The sequence below is a fragment of the Labrus bergylta genome, chromosome 8 (assembly GCF_963930695.1).
Source record: "Labrus bergylta chromosome 8, fLabBer1.1, whole genome shotgun sequence".
NCBI lineage: Eukaryota > Metazoa > Chordata > Actinopteri > Labriformes > Labridae > Labrus > Labrus bergylta.
Genome location: NC_089202.1, coordinates 26,735,223 through 26,754,513, shown reverse-complemented (window position 1 = coordinate 26,754,513; position 19,291 = coordinate 26,735,223). Strand labels below are relative to the sequence as shown.

Here is a 19,291-nt window from a genome sequence, read left to right as displayed (position 1 = left end):
AGGTGATTATAAACATAGATAATATGATTATAAATTGTATAATTGAGGACAGACTCTTTAGTAGAAGTTGTGGGGGCTCTTAAAAGAGCCTTTGATGCATTGAATGCTGGTGTGAAGATTTACTTCTTGGCCTTCTTGGCTGCAGTCTTCTTTGCTGCTGTTTTCTTTGTTGGAGTTTTCTTCACTGGAGTCTTCTTGACCACTTTCTTGGGAGCAGCCTTCTTGGGACTCTTTGCAGCAGGCTTTTTGGTTGCCTTCTTGACCGGGGTTTTCTTAGCTGCTACCTTCTTCGGTGACTTCTTGACTGCTACTTTCTTGACTGGAGTCTTCTTGGGTGTAGCTTTCTTTGCTGCGGGCTTCTTTGCCTTGGCTGGAGCTTTCTTTGCGACCTTCTTCGCTGCTGGTTTGGCGGCTTTGGGCTCTTTCTTTGCGAGCTTGAAAGATCCGGAGGCACCACTGCCTTTAGTCTGGGCCAAAGTTCCGTTTGTTACCAGCTTAACAACGGCTGCGTTGATGCGTTTGTTAGCCTTGACCACATCCACACCTTTAGCGGCCAGTGCCTTCTTGACGGCCGATAAGGACACACCTTTGCGCTCTTTGGCCTCAGCCACAGCGCTGATGATGAGCGTCGGGAGGGGGGGTCCATCAGACTTGGGCTTGGGAGCCGCTTTCTTCTTCGGGGTTTTCACCACCGGGACTGCTACTGCTGGTGCTTCTTCTGCCATGTTGATCTCTCACTGGACGTGTGGAGGAGACCGACAGGAGGCGGGACTTATAGGGAACATGAGAACCGTGAAGAGTCAACCCACACAGACGCTCTTCCTCCTGTCTGAAATGTGGCGACACTTTGTGTTTTATCTTCAACTTTATGGGGATAAAACTCACACAGAGAATCAGTTTAAACAGAAAAAACGTCCCGCATCAGTTAGAAAACCTTCATCTCTTCAGATTCAGCTCATGTTTGTGGACGAGATCTCTTTAATTTCATTACAGCAGGCTTCAAACCTCTATGATACCCGCTCTGTTTGGACAACACGCGGGGATTTTCCGTCACATTTCGGCTCCTAAAGTGTCTTAATGAGACCTGTGAAAGTTTTAAAAGGATGATAGTGTAAGCAGAGACATCAGTTATTTAAATAAAACAAACATTAACCTTATACTTTGATTTGTTTAGTTTTAATCGGAGAGTTTTCAGTGGAGGTAAACACACGGAGGCTGTCGGAGACTCAGGAGGTCACACAGACTCACAGATGATGTTGTGGGTTTGATCTCCAGGTCAGACCAAATGATAGAATTCATCAAGAGGACACAAAGTTAGAGGTTTATGATAGTAACATGTAATAATCTAACAACATAATGAATCATTCCTGTGCTGGTAGAGACTGAATACATCACATCAGTTTGAGTTTGTATGGAGAACAGTTTTCTGTCTATAGGTTTAACAATCATCACTGTCAACTGAGTAATAACATCACATTAATTAATATTAATTAACATTAAATGAATCTCTAATTCTCCTCAGCTGATCTCCTCGTTGATCATGGTGGACTCAGAGTTATTCCTCCTCCTCTGTGATATATGAGGTAAAAATGGATCAATAAGGATTTTATAGATAGACTGTGAGTCATGATTATTTTTAAGGTTAATTCATATGAAACTCATTCAACTTTTATTATGTGAAATATTAAACTATTTTTAAAGGCTATTTTAGATTTAGATTTTAATTAATTTTTTTGGACCCAAAAGTGGATCATCTGGCCTTTTCACCTTGCATGAATAAAAGTGTGAAATATTCTGTGAAGTGCTTTTTAAACATGCTTGTTTTGTTCTGTCATGTTTTGTTTTTTGTTTTTTTTCATTCCGTCTGAGTTCCAAACAGCACAAACTTTCCATGTAAGTTTTTTGTAGAAACAATTCAGAAACTATAAAGTTGTGATTTTTCATGAAGAAGTCAAAGAGGGGGGGTCTTGAGGCTAAACCAGGTGAGAACCTGTAAAACTATTAAAGGTGAATTTATATTTGAATGAAGAACATGCTCAGGGATTGGACACATTTAATTCAGCACTTTAATTTGGAAACAGTTCATATAATTGAGTAGAAATGATTTTCATCCTATAAGTATAAAATATGAGTTGTGAGTAAATTAGCTGCTTATCGAGCTGTACCTATTTACTGTGAAAATTGTATTAACATTGTATGGGAATACATAGGAAATATATTGAAGCTTTTTATGTAAATACTATACTAAAAATATTTATGTGAATAAAGAATTATAAGGATGTCTCTCTGAACCTTTATAACCATTGCACACAGGACAGATGACAACAAGAGTCAACAGATTGGATGTGATACAGAGTGATACAAATCATTCATGCCATCACTTCATCTCGAGTTTACTTTCGCAACGCCCTGTTCACCTGCCTCAGTTCAGCCAAAACGCTTTGCTCACATCACCCCAGTTTTAGCCTCTTTGCATTGGTTACCCGTTTCTTTTAGGATCCATTTCAAAATGTTACTTCTAACTTATAAGGCTTTACATAGCCATCCACCAGACTACAATAATGAACTCCTTTCCAACTAAAACGGCCTCTGAGATTTGCAGGGTCAGGCCTCCTAGTAGTTCCACAGTCCAGACTAAGGTCAAAGGTTTATTGAGCATTTTCTGTAGTGACTCCTCAGCTTTGGAACAGTCTTCCTGTTGATGCACGATCTGATGACACTGTCTCTGTTTTTAAATCCAGACTGAAGACACATTTTTACACACTTTTCTGTGCAAAATACTTAATATGTTTTACTTAATCCAGTTCTGTCCTGCAATCATGTGATTTAAGCTTATTCTGTCATGCTTACTTGTTTTGTAATCATTGTTTCTTGTCTTTCTTTAAAATCTTTATTTTTTTTGTGGTAACTGCTTTAAACTTCACTCATTGATTGTCTTGTGAATGTTGTCTATAGGAAGCACTTTGTGCCTCTGTCTGACTTCATCAAACATGTAGTTAGAAAGGTTATTTGCACAAAGGATCACCAGACCTCACAGTAGCTCCGTATATGTTTGAGAAGTAAATTAAACAGTAAACAAAGTGTCACATTGGAACAATCCTCATATTTAAACTAACAATGACGCTAAAATTATCTAATGATAACAAAATCTTATAAAGAAACATTGTCAATATTTAATCTTCCTTGTGTTTCTTAGGGTTGCAGATTTCTAGAATCATCTTTCAGATTAAAGAACTTCAGTAAATCACAAGCACACACCATGAACTCAGGAAGGAACAATCACTTCCTTATAGAGCGTTTTAAGTAGTGATGCAACGATCCACTTTTTTTCAGTTCCGATCCGATCCATATGTACCGATACTGACACTGATTTGGATAATATTTTTTATCATAATGAATTGTTTTATTGTTATTTTGCACATTGTGCTGCCTTCACATACAAACATTTAGCAGCATCAACAACTTTCAGGTTTTTCGTCGTTTGTTTAGAAACAGAATAAAAACAGTAATATTCTTCCTTCAACTCGGTGTGAATGATTTCAATCCAAGATGTTGGATGTTTTCTTCACCTCCTGGTCAATGTGGAGCGTGTGTGTTTGAAAGACATGACCGGAGAAGAAGAAAGCAGACTTCTGACTTCTATAAGGTTCTCAGAAAATAGATTTAGTAAAACGCGAATACTAACTCAGACCCAAGAATTACAACAGCACCTGAAGAAAATGAAAAACAAAGCACCCGGAGAAGACAAAATTGACACCATACTAATTAAACAAGCCCCAGTTACCTACCTTCAGTACCTTGGACAGCTCTTCACCACCTGCCTCACCACTGGACACTTTCCTTCACCCTGCAAAACAGCAATTGTTACAATGATCCATAAACCTTGCAAAGACCCTCACAACCCCACAAGCTACCGCCCCATCAGCCTCCTCAGCCACATCGGAAAACTCTTTGAAAGAATACTCACCTCCTGTGTCACCAACCATATCAAATCACTAGGACTCATTGCAATACACCAAGCCGGCTTCAGGAAAGGCAGAACCACCACAGACAACATCCTCAGACTCTCAGAAGACATACACAGAAATTTCAATAAAAAACAAATTACCATCGCAATATTCTTTGACATTGAAAAAGCTCTTGACAAACTATGGCACAATGGACTCATCTACAGATTAATAGACAATAACCTCAGACTACCAAAACCCACCCAATCCATCATCTCAAGCTTCCTTAACAATCAACATATCAAAGTTAAAGTTTCCACCTCCATCTCCACCCCCTTCACCCCCAAAGCAGGAGTTCCCCAAGGTTCTGTTCTCAGTCCCCTCCTTTTTCTCTTATACATCTCCGACATCTACTACCCCCCAAGTCACCATAGCCAAAGTTTCACAGTTTGCAGATGATCTTTGTTACTGGTCCACATCTAAATCCCCACAGCTTGCCGCTTCAAAACTTCAACAATGCATCACAGACATAGAAGAATGGTCAAACCTCTGGAGAATCACCTTCAACCCCATCAAAACACAGTGTGTCATCTTCACCAAAAACCTCACATTACACAATCAGAAAATCAACATCAGTAAGGATGCAACATTTCTTGGCATAACATTTCAAAGCAACATGAGCTGGACCAAACACATCAAAAACCTGGAACAAAAAGCCAACAACAGACTGAACCATCTCAAAGCCCTCTGCGGAAAGCATGGCGCATCAACCTCCACAGTTATCAAAGTCTATCATTCATACGTTCATCCACTGTTTGAATACTCTGCCCCAGCCTGGATCACCATCTCCGACCATCAACTCCAACGCCTGCAGATTATACAAAACAAAGCACTGAAACTGGTCCATAGACTTCCATTCTACATCAACAACCACTACATTCATTCCATATCTGGCATACAAACCATTACACAAAGACACCAAGCAATAGCCCTCATTGGTCTGCATGTGCCCTGTAAACCTTAAGTCCTCTGCCTCCTGCCCCCCAACTGACATAACTGAACCTCCCCACCCTATGGACAGAAAAGGGCAGAAGCCCTGAACTATCCCACCAGGATCCTAATGATTTAGCCTAACTCTATGGAGGACTAAAAGTGCCAAAATGAAATATATAAATATATAATTAATTAAATCATTAAATGTGTCATCAATTATTTAATATTGGAAATAAATCAACAAATATATAAATAAATATATAATTATTGAATTAATTAAATGCACGTGTTATTAAATAATGATTTAAATGTGTCATTAATTATTTAAATTTGGTAATATATAAATAAACAAATAAATAAATAATTTATGAAATACATAAATAATTAAGTAAATGTTTAAATAATTATTTAAAATGTTCATTCATTCATTATATGTAAAAACACATCTATTTATTCCACTATTTATTTAATTATTTCATGTTTCTTGCTCCAGCAGTGCATCATGAAATAATTGTATCTGTCATCCTCTCCCAACAAACTCAGTGGGCGGGATTAACACTGATCGAGTCGCAAACCATTGCTTTGGTCTGCAGGGTTGCCAGACTAGGTGGTTTCCTGCCAAACAAACAAACAAACATGGCAGCAATCACAGAGGATCTGCATGAGCTCTCCTGTGAGTTGATAACAGATATTTTAGACCTGGCAGAGAATGTTGACGCTGGAATTTCAGACCCTGAACATGTGGCTAGCAAAGCAGAGGGATTTATTGAAGTTCTTGGAGTTATTTCCGCTCTCTCTGACCAAGATATTGACCGAAGAGTGTTTGCCAAATTAGAAGTTCTGGAAGTACTGGGCCGCAACACATACACGGACCAGGGCATCTGGCTTTTGACATACCCACTGCCGTTCTAGAGCATCATGTCCGGTGTGGGCTACCAGCTCATGCAGATCCTATGTGATTGCTGCCATGTTTGTTTGTTTGTTTGTTTGGCGGGAAACCACCTAGTCTGGCAACCCTGCAGACCAAAGCAATGGTTTGTGACTCGATCAGCGTTAATCCCGCCCACTGAGTTTAATGGGAGAGGATGACAGATACAATTATTTCACGATGCACTGCTGGAGCAGGAAACATGAAATAATTAAATAAACAGTGGAATAAATAGATGTGTTTTTACATAGAATGAATGAACATTTAAAATAATTATTTAAACATTTATTTAATTATTTATGTATTTCATAAATTATTTATTTAATTATAGATTACCAATTTTAAATAATTAATGACACATTTAAATAATTATTTAATTATTTAATAACACATGCATTTAATTAATGAAATAATTATATATTTATTTATATATTTGTTGATTTATTTCCAATATTAAATAATTAATGACACATTTAATGATTTAATTAGTTATATATTTATATATTTCATTTTGGCACTTTTAGTCCTCCATATGTAAAGCAGTGCTGGAAATGTTGTAAATACAGGAAACCTAACTGTACGGAGGCTGGTCCTTTAAGGCAGCAGAGAGACAACACGCATGCGCAGCTATTGCGTGACGGTTCCCATTTGAAATTAAACCGGGAGCTAACGGAGGAGCTAACGGGGAGTGGGGACATCAGCTTGTGTTGCGAGAGCTTCATCAAACCCGGCCAGGCTTTTATCCAGGTAAACTCACCTGCTTCTGTCTGTACGTCTCGTGATGTCACTGAACTGTTGCTAGTAGCTCCGAGCTAACGTTAGCATCAGCTGTTTGTCACAGTTTGTTTACATGCTAACTCGTGCTAACAGCTGCTCCTCCAGTGTTAGGCTGTTTACTTGTGTACAGAATCACTACATGTATAGGTATCAATGATCATATCTGACCATCAGCATGTTTACATCTCTGTAGCAGTTAATAATCTTTGTAATGTGTTCAGAATGTTTCTGTGATGAATTAAAAGTGCTAATCTGTTGTTATTATTACGTTTACACTTTGGAGGAATCTGAACAAAGGCCTAAAGTAAAGATAGTAAGAAGCTATAAAACAGCAGAGCTTCAATAGAAATATAAGAAGTAATTAAAAGATATATAATTGAATATAAAAACACAAAATGTGCCTGGATGTGCAGGGAAAATATCTTCCAGAATAAATCTCCTCACAGTGAAATATTTAGATGGAAATATAAAATATTCAGTCCAGTGTGTGTTAATGTAACCCCTAAAATCTGTGTTTGAGCAGGATGAGCGATCTGGAGGAGATCAGCGGACATGTTCATGACAGGATTTCATCGTTAAGACACCTGTTGGACCTGTCCCTTGTCGGTACGACACGCTCTCTCTTTGTTGTTTTTTATTTGAAAAACGCTTGATTTACAAATGTAAAGTTGGGTTTTCTCTTTGTATTAAAGCTCTTCCTCAGAATAAGATGAAGAAGCTGGGGCAGGAGCTGTTCGCCCTGCAGACACTTCTGGAGGAGTTTGACAAATGTGTCGACAATCAGAGAGCGCGACTCAACGACCTGAAGGTAACCTGGAGCCTGCGCCGGTGAGTTTTTTCTAACATGTTTCCACATGGCCTCCAACGTTCAGTATTTGTGTGTTTCAGGAGCTGGAGGAGTCGTTCCAGAAGGATCTGGAGGACGTCGGTCACATGAAGGACAACGTACCTGCTCACATGCCGAAGAGAGAAGCCCCGACACAGTGAGAGTTGATCTTTTCTAGAAACATGAGGCTTTTATACTTTGAAAAAAAAAAATATATTTCCAATATAGCAGCGTGTTAATAATATCCATGAAGCGTGTGACCATACTGGAGGAAGATTAGTCCTCAGTGAACATCAGAAAGACACGGTGAATATGTCTACATGAGGTACAAAAGGGTTTCCTCGTTCACTGATCTCCAGACACAGCAACAGGATGTGTTCACTCATCATCAGTCTGTATCTGAATGTTATCAATCCAGCTCTCTGTTGCATGAGAGCGTGTGAGTGTGTGTCCTGTTGGTTTGAATGTATCAGTGAATGCTCTGATGTTAAACACTAGTGTGTATGTGTGTGTGTGTCCATCAGTGACGCTCTGTCTTCTGTCTTGTGTCCTCTCAGAGGAGGTGAGTCTGTGATGAAGCAGAGTGAGACGCTGCAGCAGGAACACGTGAAGAAGAGCAGCAGGAGCTTCATCAGAGAGATGGACTTCATCACTGTCTCAGAGTTTGACAGCATCCCTCAGTAAGGATCAGCTGTCATTCACACACCACTTCCTGTTCACTCATCTGTGTTTGTAATGAAGTGTGTGTGTGTGTGTGTGTGTGTGTGTGTTTCAGGTACATGAGAGGACGTGTGTCGTACGAGCAGCTGAACGCTGCAGTGCAGAGCATCAACACTTCTGTTACAGCAAAGTACAAAATCCTCCATCAGTCTGTGAAGAGTCTCAACAATCATTCCCGTAAACTGCAGCAGCGCTTCAAGGAGCAGGAGAGCAAAGACACTAGAGGTGATCTGATGCTGCACACACAGTGTGTAAGTAACATGTAGTGCCCCCTGCTGGCTGCTGCCTCACCGTGGTGTCCATGTGTGTTTCAGGTCACTTCTTCGTGGTGGAGGACGACTTCAGAGAGTTCACTCAGGTGAAGATGGACAAACGGTTTCAGGGGATTCTGAGCATGTTGAGACACTGTCAGCGCCTGAAGGAGCTCCGAGGGGGGGGTCTGACCAGATACCTGCTGCTCTGATGGGGGGGGTCTGACCAGATACCTGCTGCTCTGATGGGGGAGGGTCTGACCTGATACCTGCTGGTCCGATGAGGACACACTCAGGGGTCTGATGGAGCTCAGCTCTAAACATGTGAGATGAGTTTCCTCCCTGAATGAAGATTTGCCTCGTTAGAAGAACACAGAAACGAAAACAACAGTCATCGTCATCATCACACTGACCCCGCCCATCAACACACTGTCTCTTCCCATCATCACACTGACCCCGCCCATCATCACACTGTCCCCTCCCATCATCACATTGACCCCGCCCATCAACACACTGTCCCCTCCCATCATCACATTGACCCTGCCCATCACCACACTGACCCCGCCCATCATCACGGTCCCAGGGTCTGTCACCTTCACCTGTGTCAGAGCCCCTCAGCACTCTGCCCGTCCACTGGCTCAGATTGATCTCTCTCTCTCTCTCTCTCTCTCTCTCTCTCTCTCTTTAAATCCTTGTATGCTGAGAAAAGTAAATGACTTAATTAGATGTGAGAAATGCTCTAATCTGTTTCAAAATAAAAGCACGGAGTGATTTCTCCGTCTGGATTGAATGAGTTGTTTCATGATTCTGAACTAAGAAACCAGTGATCCTTCATTAGTTTGATGAATCTTCTTACATTCAGACATTCTCTTCTCATTTGTCTCACCATATCAAAGTTGACTTTCTCCTGATAACGGTCTCCATACGGCGAGGAAACAGCCCAAACGCCTCGTATAACGTGTAAATGCATAAAGTCAAATATGTGGAGGAATGTCCTTTTAGGGCTTCTGTAGTCACTGGTTGGAGATTAAGATTAAAAACATGCATTTACTAAAAAATGCTAAGAGATGCTTTAGATGTGTATGGTTCTGGACTGAACTGGATCAGAAGTTAATTTGTTTATAAAAAGTTTGTACACATGGAATTAGTTCTAATAATTTCAGATATACTTCCCCTCTTTTACCACCAGGGCGTCCTCTCCATAGGTTGTTGCAGACTCTCCTGAAACACTCTGAAACATGATTAAAGGAGCAACACGCCTCATGACAGGAATTAATACACTGAGAGATCAGGGTAACACTTTAATCAAGTCATCAAACTGCAGCTTCATGCACACTGCTCTAACTCACTAACTATCGTGACATCATTTATTATCATGTCTATTTCATTACACCACAACATTATTTTCTTATACAGGCATGTACATATTAGCTTATTGTTGCTGTAAGTGAATGTCTTTTAACCCTCAGGCATCAGTTTAATTTACTACCCTCTTAAGTCACTAAGGACAAAAATGTCCACTATCAAATATTGAATAATTATCAGGAATTTAACCCTTTAAATGCCAGAATCATGTAATCAAACTGGCATTTAAAGGGTTAAATTCCTGGTAATTATTCAACATTTGACAGTTTTGAGCAGGGCTGGAGTTGTTTAAGAGATGTATGCAGAAAAAAATATCAATCTGTTCTATTTTTATAGCAGTTTTTTGGAAGTGGACTTTTTTGTCCTTAATGACTTAAGAGGGTAGTAAACATGTTTCACAGTGTTCTATTGATCTATTAAAAAAACAAAAATGTTCATTCCAAAGTTTGTCAAGAGAGAGACTTTCTTACAACTGCACTAACAGACAAAATGATGGCCAGATGGAGAGGAAACATTTGACCAAATGGACAAAAGTGTCCATAGTGTTTCAGGAGGTTTAAGGTTTTTATTTTATCAGGACAGAGTCCCCTCTCCCTGCCGTGAGAGCTAGAGGAGGAACCCGATGCCGACACCGCAGCAGAACACCCAGGCTCCCCTCGGGTTCAAGCTGCGGCCTGTGAGATGTAGTCAGTGGAAGACAATCAGCAAGGATGACATCATGGAGGCATTTCTGAACCTGCAGAAAAACAACATGAGGACTTTATGCAGGCTGAGCAGGCACGCCATGAACGAGAAATGGAGGTGTTTGGACTGTGGATGCAGACAGAGGGAGCTGGAGGACCAGAGGCACCATCAGACGAACTTTATGTTTCAGCAGCTGATGGCACAGAGGCCCTCCAATCACTCACCTAGACAATACCCCTACTCCCATGAGGACTCGCCAAACCAGGACTATCATAACTTGTAGTCTATTATATGTATATTTAAGGGCCTTTTTTACTGTTTACTTTTTTAAATATTTTGTTTGCATGCTGTGTTTTATTTACCATATTTTATTTTAAATTTAATTCTAGATTTGCACCTTTGCTATGGAAGCGATTAGTGATGATAAAGCTAATTTGAAAATTCAAATGCATTAACAGAAATGCTTTTTAATTTTCAGAATATGAGTGTATTATTTGACTCAAAAGATTAATTTATCTAATTTGAATTTTAGTTTTCAACTTCAAAAATGCACATTCTTTGACTAAATTAAAATGAGGAAGAAAATGGCATTTGTTTTATCATTTTCAAAAAATGCCCCGCTATATTTGTATCATAATTCAAATGAAAAGCTAATTTTAAAATGAAAATACAGTAACAGAAACACTTTCTAATTTTCAGATTATAGGTGCATTATTTGATCTATATTTAAAATGAAAATTCAGTCATCCAGTTTGCATTATACTTTCACTCTCTAGGTGAGACGCTCTGTATGCATTTTGTATGACATAATTTAACTGAAAACTAAAAGGTCTTTGGCTTTTCGTTTTCAAACATGCCGTGCTAAAAAGTGATCATAATTCAAACCAACTCGAAAACGAAATTGCAAAGTGGACGGCGCAGGAAAATGACGTCAGATTCCAGCTCCCAGGCAGGCTAACGTAATATTTACAGTCTAGGAGGCGAGCGGGCAGAACGCGCAGTACGATGGGTGGTGGGGAGAATCACGTATGGCCATTCTGTTCAGGGTCCTTCTCTCCGCCACTGTCACTAGAGAGTCCAGCTCTGCGCCCACCACAGAGCCAGCCTTCCTCACCAGTCTGTCCAGCCGTGCTGCGTCCCTCTTCTTGCTGCTTCCTCCCCAGCACACACCTGTCGTCCAACTGCAGCCCCAGGCACCCATAGGTCTTGACCTCCATGTCGACTCCCCCCCCTCGATGGAAACAGGTTGGGGATGTGGCTTGTTCTTTTCGGAAGTCCACCACCATCTGCTTGGTCTTGGAGGTGTTCAGCTGCAGGTGGTTTGAACTGCACCACGTCACAAAGTCCCTACCAGGCTCCTGTACTCCTCCTCCTGTCCATCTCGGACACAACCAACTATCACAGTGTCATCCGAGCATTTCTGCAGAGCTCAGAATTATACTGGAAGTCAGAGGTATACAGGGTAAACAAGACAGGAGAGAGCACAGTCCCCTGTGGTGCTCCGATGCTGCTGACCACAGTGTCAGATGTGCAGTCCTTCAATCTGACGTACTGTGGTCTCTCTGTGAGGTAGTCCGTGATCCATCTCACCAGGTGCGAGTCCACCCTCATCTCAGTCAGCTTGTCTCTCAGTAGGAGGGGGTGGATGTTATTAAAGGCGCTAGAGAAATCCAAGAATATGATCCTCATCATGCTGCTCCCTTTGTCCAATCATTCACTAACCAAAGCAGTCACAATAATGGAACTCCAGCAACACTTCAAAAGACTAAAGACCAAAGCCCCCCGAGAAGACAAAGTGGACAATCGACTCATCAAAGAAGCTTCAGCAGAATTTTTAACAGAACTTTCAAACCTCTTGGTTACTTTCCCAAACTTGGTTATGGTTCCCAAACCAAATAAAGACCCCCACTTGCCAATCAACTACAGGCCTATTAGCCTCTTGAGCAATCTCGGAAAACTATTAGAAAAAGTTCTGGCTGACAGACTCCAGACACATTTTGACACCATAGGGACCCTGGGGGTCCACCAGGCAGGATTCAGGAAGAAAATGAATACTACTGACAACATGCTAAGGCTGGCAGAAGATGTACAGAGAGGTTTTCATAAAAAAGAGGTGACAATCGCTGTTTTCTTTGATGTTGAAAAGGCCTTTGATAAGATGTGGCATGACAATTTTTAACTCCCCAAACAAACAGTGGTGCTTTTAAACTGTTTTTTTTAAATCAAAGAGAGATCACAGTGAGAGTGGGATCATCAACCTCTACCAGATTTACACCAGAAGCCGGCATGCCCCAAGGCTCAGCTCTTAGCCCTCTGCTGTTTTTAATTTTAATATTTATTATTCCTGGATGGGAGGATGATGTGGGAGGGTACTTCCAAATCCAAATTCAGGGTTCTTTAAATCTTCTCTGAGAACCTTATAGAACACAGAGGTCTGTGCTCCTTCTTCTTGTTAAATTTAATCTTAAAAAAGACATGACTATGATGACAACTGCCAACAATCTTTTAGTGAAAGAAAAAAAAAGTGTTCGGCTTCAGAATCTTGAAAAAAAAAAGAAGTAGAGACGCACAACATACATTAACGAACACAACGGCTCTTTTAAGAGCCACCACATATACTTAAGAAATGTTCCTGTACTGTCTGCTGAATTTATAGAGATTAAGAGTTTATTATTGTATCATAGTCCCATGTTGAGATCTCCAAACCCAATGCTGCAACCACAAACACATTAGAGAAATGTGTACTGCACGTAGAAAGCATTACATGAGCACATGCATTTTTCAAAGTTATTACCATAATACACACTACATGAATGTTACATTTATTTATTTATTTTTAAATGGTTCAGTCATTAAGAATTCAGATATACCCTCTTAGAGATCGTCTGCAGTGTTTGGCATTATACAGTTTTCTTTCGTTTCATTTTTAAAGTCTTTGATGTCTTCACCATCCAAGTTAAAGTATTTATTCATCTCCACTTAACTATATTTGAATTTGAGGAGTTATTCAAATTAATCACCAGAGTTTTGTCAGCTAGATAAACAGTACACATGTATATTAAATATGTGTTATCTCATAAAGAGACATTGTCAATATTTAATCTCCCTCATGTTTCCTGAAAATGCAGATTTCTAGAATCATCGTTCAGCTAAAAGAACTTCAGTAAATCACCAGCACACACTATTAACTCAGGAATCACTTCATTATAGACTTTTTAATTTTTACAATAAATAATTGAGTCCCATAAAACATGGAAGTTGACACCATTACTTCTACAGGTCTTTAAGTTTGGCTCACAAACGGGTTCACTGACGACCTTTAGGAATAAATATAACAGTGATCCGTAAAAACTTGGATTTTCATCTCAGGACTTCCTGAATCACCTCTCTGTGACTGACCAACTGGTAATTAGCATCTCTATTAAGAACAGTGTGATTCTCTTTGCTCTGCTCTCCATGTTTGATTCTATTGTGTGGAGGTGTGGGGGGCTTTGGGTAGTCGTTCTGCTGTTGATTGTCTGTGGGTGTGGTTGTTTTTTGTAGTGTTTATTGTTTTAAATGTTCTCTGATGTATTGAGACTGTAGGAGAGTTTCTCTCTTTTTAAAGTCACTGTGAGCGACCCTTCAGAAGAGAACCATGTCCAATGTTTTCTCTCTTTGATTCACGTCTTAAAAGTTTCCTGAATCATATTACATCTTGTCTTATTTCTTTAGCGAACTGGCAATTCTCCTATTTTTGGAAGACATTTCTATCATAACATAATTAAAATACCACTTTCTTAAGACTTCAGGAATCTAGTGGGTTCATAATTGAATTGAATTTATTTTGTATAGCGTCAACTCATAACAAGTGTTATCTCAAGATACTTTACAAAAAGCAGGTAAAATACCTTACTCTTTGTCTGTTAACATTACAAAAGAGCAGGTAAAAAGACCTTACTCATTGTTATGTTACAAAGAGCAGGTAAAAAGACCTTACTCATTGTTATGTTACAATGCCTGTTCTGGCAGGCCGTCAACCAACGATCTTGAGGAGCCTAAGAGAGCTCAAGAGCTCTCAGGAAAGTAGGTGGTTAGTGACTGAGATTTACAGATTGATACATGCAGTAATATGCTGTACTGTATATGCACAGAGAGAGAGAGAGAGAGAGAGAGAGAGAGAGAGAGAGAGAGGAGCTCAAGGTGCCAGTTCCCCCGGTAGTCTAAGCCTATAGCAGCATAACTAAGAGCTGGTCTACACCAGCACTAACTATAAGATTTATCAAAAAGGAAGGTTTTAAGTCTATTCTTAAAAATACAGACTGTGTCTGCCCCCCTCTGGAAGGCGGTTCCAGAGGAGCGGAGCCCGATAACTGAAGGCTTTACCCCCCATAGTACACTTGGAGACTGTAAGTACCACCAGCAGGCCTGCACTCCGGGACCGCAACGCTCTCGAGGGACAGTACGGCACTAGTAGCTCCTTCAGGTTAAGATGGAGCCTGGCCATTTAGAGCTTTGTAGGTGAGAAGAAGGATCTTGAATTCTATTCTAGACTGTATAGGGAGCCAGTGCAGAGAAGCCAGGACAGGAGTGATGTGGTCCCATTTCCTGGTTCTGGTCAGTACATGAGCTGCAGCGTTCTTAATGGTTCATAAGGCCATTAAGAGCTTTATTAACTTATTCTATAACAAACAGAGGTGTAATGTGTGCTCTAGCTCTCGTCTCTGTTAGTCGTCATGCAGCTGAATTTTGGATATATAGAGCACATAGAGCGCACATAGAGATCATGTTGTTTCTGTAGACATCTATGATACATTTTAATGGTTTTTAAAATGTCTCACAGAGTCATGAAGAATGAAGGTATCCTCTTAGAGATATTTATTTTTCAATGATTCTTACTTGATATGTTCACCACCTAGTTGATCGTTTTCATTTTTCCCAAGACATCATTTCTGATTGATTTAATTTCTTTGTAACAGTTTTGTGTTTTTTTCCTGATATATTTATTATATTTTCAGGATATGCTGAGCTTCCTGTCCTCCTCTCCTGGATGTTTTTGATGACCTTCGCTGTCCGAGGTGCTGAAATGATCCCGGCTGTAGCATGTTGTGTCATTTGCTTATAAACAAAATACAAACAGAAATAATCTTCCTTCAACTTGGTGTGAATGACTTTGAGATGTTAAAGGTTTTCTGGTTAATATGGAGGTCAGTCAGTCTAACAGGAGTCCTGCTGCAGCTGCTGGTCAGAGGGGGGGCGCTAATGCTTCATAAAAATTAATTATGACATATTAAATGTGTGCCCCTGTTTGATAAAGAAAGCATATTAATTTAGTCTAGGGAATACTTAAATGGGGGTTAATGTGATTATTACAATGAATGTTGGAGGTATTCTAATGAGAGTCAGACATCCTGAAGATTAAAGAGTGAAAATGAAACAAAATAACAGATAGGTTACATTCTCATTTAATGAGCTCATCCATATTAAATAAATCAGAAAGAAGGATGAAGTTGTGCAGGACGATAACAAGTCAGTCTGACTGAACAAGTATTTTAATCCAAATCATAAAAATGAGAGTAAAAAAATAATGAAAATCATTGTTGATTGTTAGAATATTTACATACTAGTGAGGTAGACATCTTGTGTTATTACAACACTTAATCACCTTTAAAGAATAGTATCTACCTGTAACTTGTGATCGTCACAGTCCCAGTTTATTCAACATGTGTGTTAGAGTGGCTCTGTCTTACTCTAAAAAATGCGCACACAAACTGCAGAGCTGGAAAACAAATGGGTAATGTGTGCTTCATCGAAAACTCCAGTCCAAGTTATACGTTTCAATACTTGACTGAAAGCTTTATATACAAAAATACAATCAAACAAAATGTAAAGCACGGTCCAAGACCAGTGTGCTACTGTAGCTCCACAGCTTCCAATAAAACAGGCAAGCCAGTACTGTCAGCATGCTGCGAGCTTTAACCAGTCAGCAGCCAGAGTTGACTGGAGCCTTAATTACCTTCAATTAAGCATGCGGCACCTGATCTACTTAAAAATGAAACACACAAAAGATATACTACACTTACATATGTATAAATGGCTCTAACACTGTTCTCTCCACTACAGTTAATAAACTCAAGAACATTCAATTGTAGAAATAAATATGTAGAAAACTCAATTTAAAGGCGTCAATAACAAACTAAATATACATACACAGTTATAAACACATTAAATGTGTTTGACTCAAGGTGAATTGTCCTGCAGTGAATAAGTGATGATGGTCCAGTTATCACGATGAATCCAAACTACAGAAACTATCTACATGTCATCAACAGCTTCTAACTGAAGGAGACAAAATAAAACTTTTATTATGAATACTCAGTAACCAGGCTGTTCTGGAGAATCTGGAGGATTTTACTGACGATCATGTGAATGGTTCAATTAATTTAGTTTCCTAAAGATTTAATTTTATTCAAAATAAAAACCAACATTTCAACAGACAATTAACCTCTTTATACTACGTGGTCAATTTCAAATCCTGGATCCAAATTAAATAAATCTCAAGTAGGCTTCACAGTATTTATCATCACTGAATGTAAAATTATTTTACACATAACTACCAACTGTAAACCTGATTCGAGATTGGAAATGTTATTGCTGTCTAATCTTTTTTTTTCGTTTATCGATGGTCGTTTTTGAAGAGATAAAATAAAAGCCTGTGCTGCAGCTCCTCAGAGTGATCAATGGTGGACGTTACTTTCCTAAACGCATTATGCCCATCCAGAGCTCAGCACCGGTCACGTGACCTAAACCTATTAATTTCCCTATGTCGCGCTCAGCCTCCAGGCGCACAAATCTCAGCCAATCCTGTGAGAGCAACAGCACATGACTAGTTGCTTCAACACCACATATATACTGCTGTCTGACACTCAGTTCAGTATCAGTTTTTGAGATCACCACTCAGAAAACATGCCTGAAACCGTGAAAGCGCCCAAGAAGGGCTCAAAGAAAGCCGTCTCTAAGGCCACCAAGACCGGGAAGAAGAGGAGAAAGTCCAGGAAGGAGAGCTATGCCATCTACGTCTACAAGGTCCTGAAGCAGGTCCACCCTGATACCGGTATCTCCTCCAAGGCTATGGGCATCATGAACTCGTTCGTGAGCGACATCTTTGAGCGCATCGCCGGGGAGTCCTCCCGTCTGGCTCAATACAACAAGCGCTCCACCATCACCTCCAGGGAGATCCAGACCGCTGTCCGCCTGCTGCTGCCCGGTGAGCTGGCTAAACACGCCGTGTCTGAGGGCACCAAGGCTGTGACCAAGTACACCAGCTCCAAGTAAACCCGCTGATCACCAGCAACAACAAAACGGTCCTTTTAAGGACCACACAACATTTCACCTGAGAGCTGAAATCCTGATAATCCTATTATATTAAACAGTTAATCATATCTACGGATCTGGGCCATTAATTTAGTATGGTGATGCTCATTTTGGTTAGAAGATATTTCATGTTGTATGACACACCTCTACCTCTATTATTCACATTTATTTCTTGATGTTGGAGCTGGAAGTCAAATGTGAGAAACACATTTTGTAATTGATGCCTAAAAAGCAGCATCAACAAAACAAAGTTAAATTAACTGTCCCAGCTTTCATTGTCTATTCTATTTAATAGCTCCAAATAAAGGTTTATTTAACTACTTCATGAAATCAGGCTAAATCAGTAATTGTTCAGGTCAAATGTGCCTGTTAACCGTTGTATTTCTATTAGTTAAATGTTCTTAAATTAAACATAAGTTACAAGTTGTATTCACGTAATGACTTGATGCAGATTGTCATTGACTGAAATAAAACTTGACAGTCTCATCCAGGAGAACGGCAAGAATGAGAGTTCTGCATATATGGGTTACTTGAAGTGTTGCTGAAATAAATGAGATTTAACGCTATTCGAGATCAAACACTAACCCTAATCAGGAGGAACATTGTTGTTTGTGATTATTATACATTTAATTATTAGCAGCGTTGCACTCCGTAATCTTGTGTCTGTAGTTGTACAAATAATTGATTGTAATGAATTTATCATACAAGCGTCTGATTTTCTCCTTTGAGACACATGGAGAGAGCATCTTCGTTGTCATCTTCATCTTTATTGTAATTTGTTTAGACTGCTAGATGAAGCAAATTCATTATCACAATTAATGGTTAGATACATCAGTTATAAGCTAGGGGAGATAAAAACATGACATGTAATTTTGGTTATGCAAGTGCATTTGCAACAGACATCGCTCCTAATTGGGTTTATCAGACGGTAGACTAAAGTTCCGATTACAATTGATTCTATTTGGTAAGGAACGACTTCTGAGATGAAGTGTGTGGCTCTTAAAAGAGCCTTTGGGTTTCAGTGTGAGTGGGTCAGGATCAGGTTTAACCTCCGAAGCCGTACAGAGTGCGTCCCTGTCTCTTCAGAGCGTAAACCACATCCATGGCGGTGACGGTCTTCCTCTTGGCATGCTCGGTGTAGGTGACGGCATCACGGATAACATTCTCCAGGAACACCTTCAACACACCACGAGTCTCCTCGTAGATGAGACCAGAGATACGTTTGACTCCACCACGACGAGCCAGACGGCGGATAGCGGGCTTGGTGATTCCCTGGATGTTATCACGGAGAACTTTACGGTGACGCTTAGCGCCTCCTTTACCGAGTCCTTTACCTCCCTTTCCTCTTCCTGACATCTTTGCAGATCAGTTGTTGAGAGCTGAATGATTCCAAGTCAGAATTCACGTTTTTCTAAATCTAGTCTCTGAGAACCTCATTGAAGTCAGA

General features: G+C 39.9%; 4 protein-coding genes across 4 annotated transcripts; 2 read left to right on the top strand and 2 right to left on the bottom strand.

The window, feature by feature from the left end:
* Positions 1-25: 25 nt before the first annotated feature.
* On the bottom strand, positions 26-740 carry LOC109976451 (histone H1-like). The gene has a single exon (XM_020626570.3). It carries the CDS (start codon positions 723-725, stop codon positions 120-122), a length of 606 nt encoding a protein of 201 aa, XP_020482226.2. The 5' UTR covers positions 726-740; the 3' UTR covers positions 26-119.
* A 5,736-nt stretch (positions 741-6,476) lies between these two features.
* ska1 (spindle and kinetochore associated complex subunit 1) lies at positions 6,477-9,232 on the top strand. The gene is made up of 7 exons (XM_065958321.1): positions 6,477-6,615; positions 7,169-7,251; positions 7,338-7,453; positions 7,534-7,628; positions 8,029-8,151; positions 8,247-8,416; positions 8,506-9,232. The coding sequence occupies exons 2-7, from the start codon at positions 7,170-7,172 to the stop codon at positions 8,652-8,654; spliced, it is 735 nt and encodes a 244-aa protein (XP_065814393.1). The 5' UTR covers positions 6,477-6,615; position 7,169; the 3' UTR covers positions 8,655-9,232.
* Positions 9,233-17,432: 8,200 nt separating this feature from the next.
* LOC109987434 (histone H2B-like) lies at positions 17,433-17,911 on the top strand. The gene has a single exon (XM_020638509.3). It carries the CDS (start codon positions 17,437-17,439, stop codon positions 17,803-17,805), a length of 369 nt encoding a protein of 122 aa, XP_020494165.1. The 5' UTR covers positions 17,433-17,436; the 3' UTR covers positions 17,806-17,911.
* Positions 17,912-18,600: 689 nt separating this feature from the next.
* LOC110002930 (histone H4) lies at positions 18,601-19,213 on the bottom strand. The gene has a single exon (XM_020658613.3). It carries the CDS (start codon positions 19,198-19,200, stop codon positions 18,889-18,891), a length of 312 nt encoding a protein of 103 aa, XP_020514269.1. The 5' UTR covers positions 19,201-19,213; the 3' UTR covers positions 18,601-18,888.
* Between the last annotated feature and the right edge of the window lie 78 nt (positions 19,214-19,291).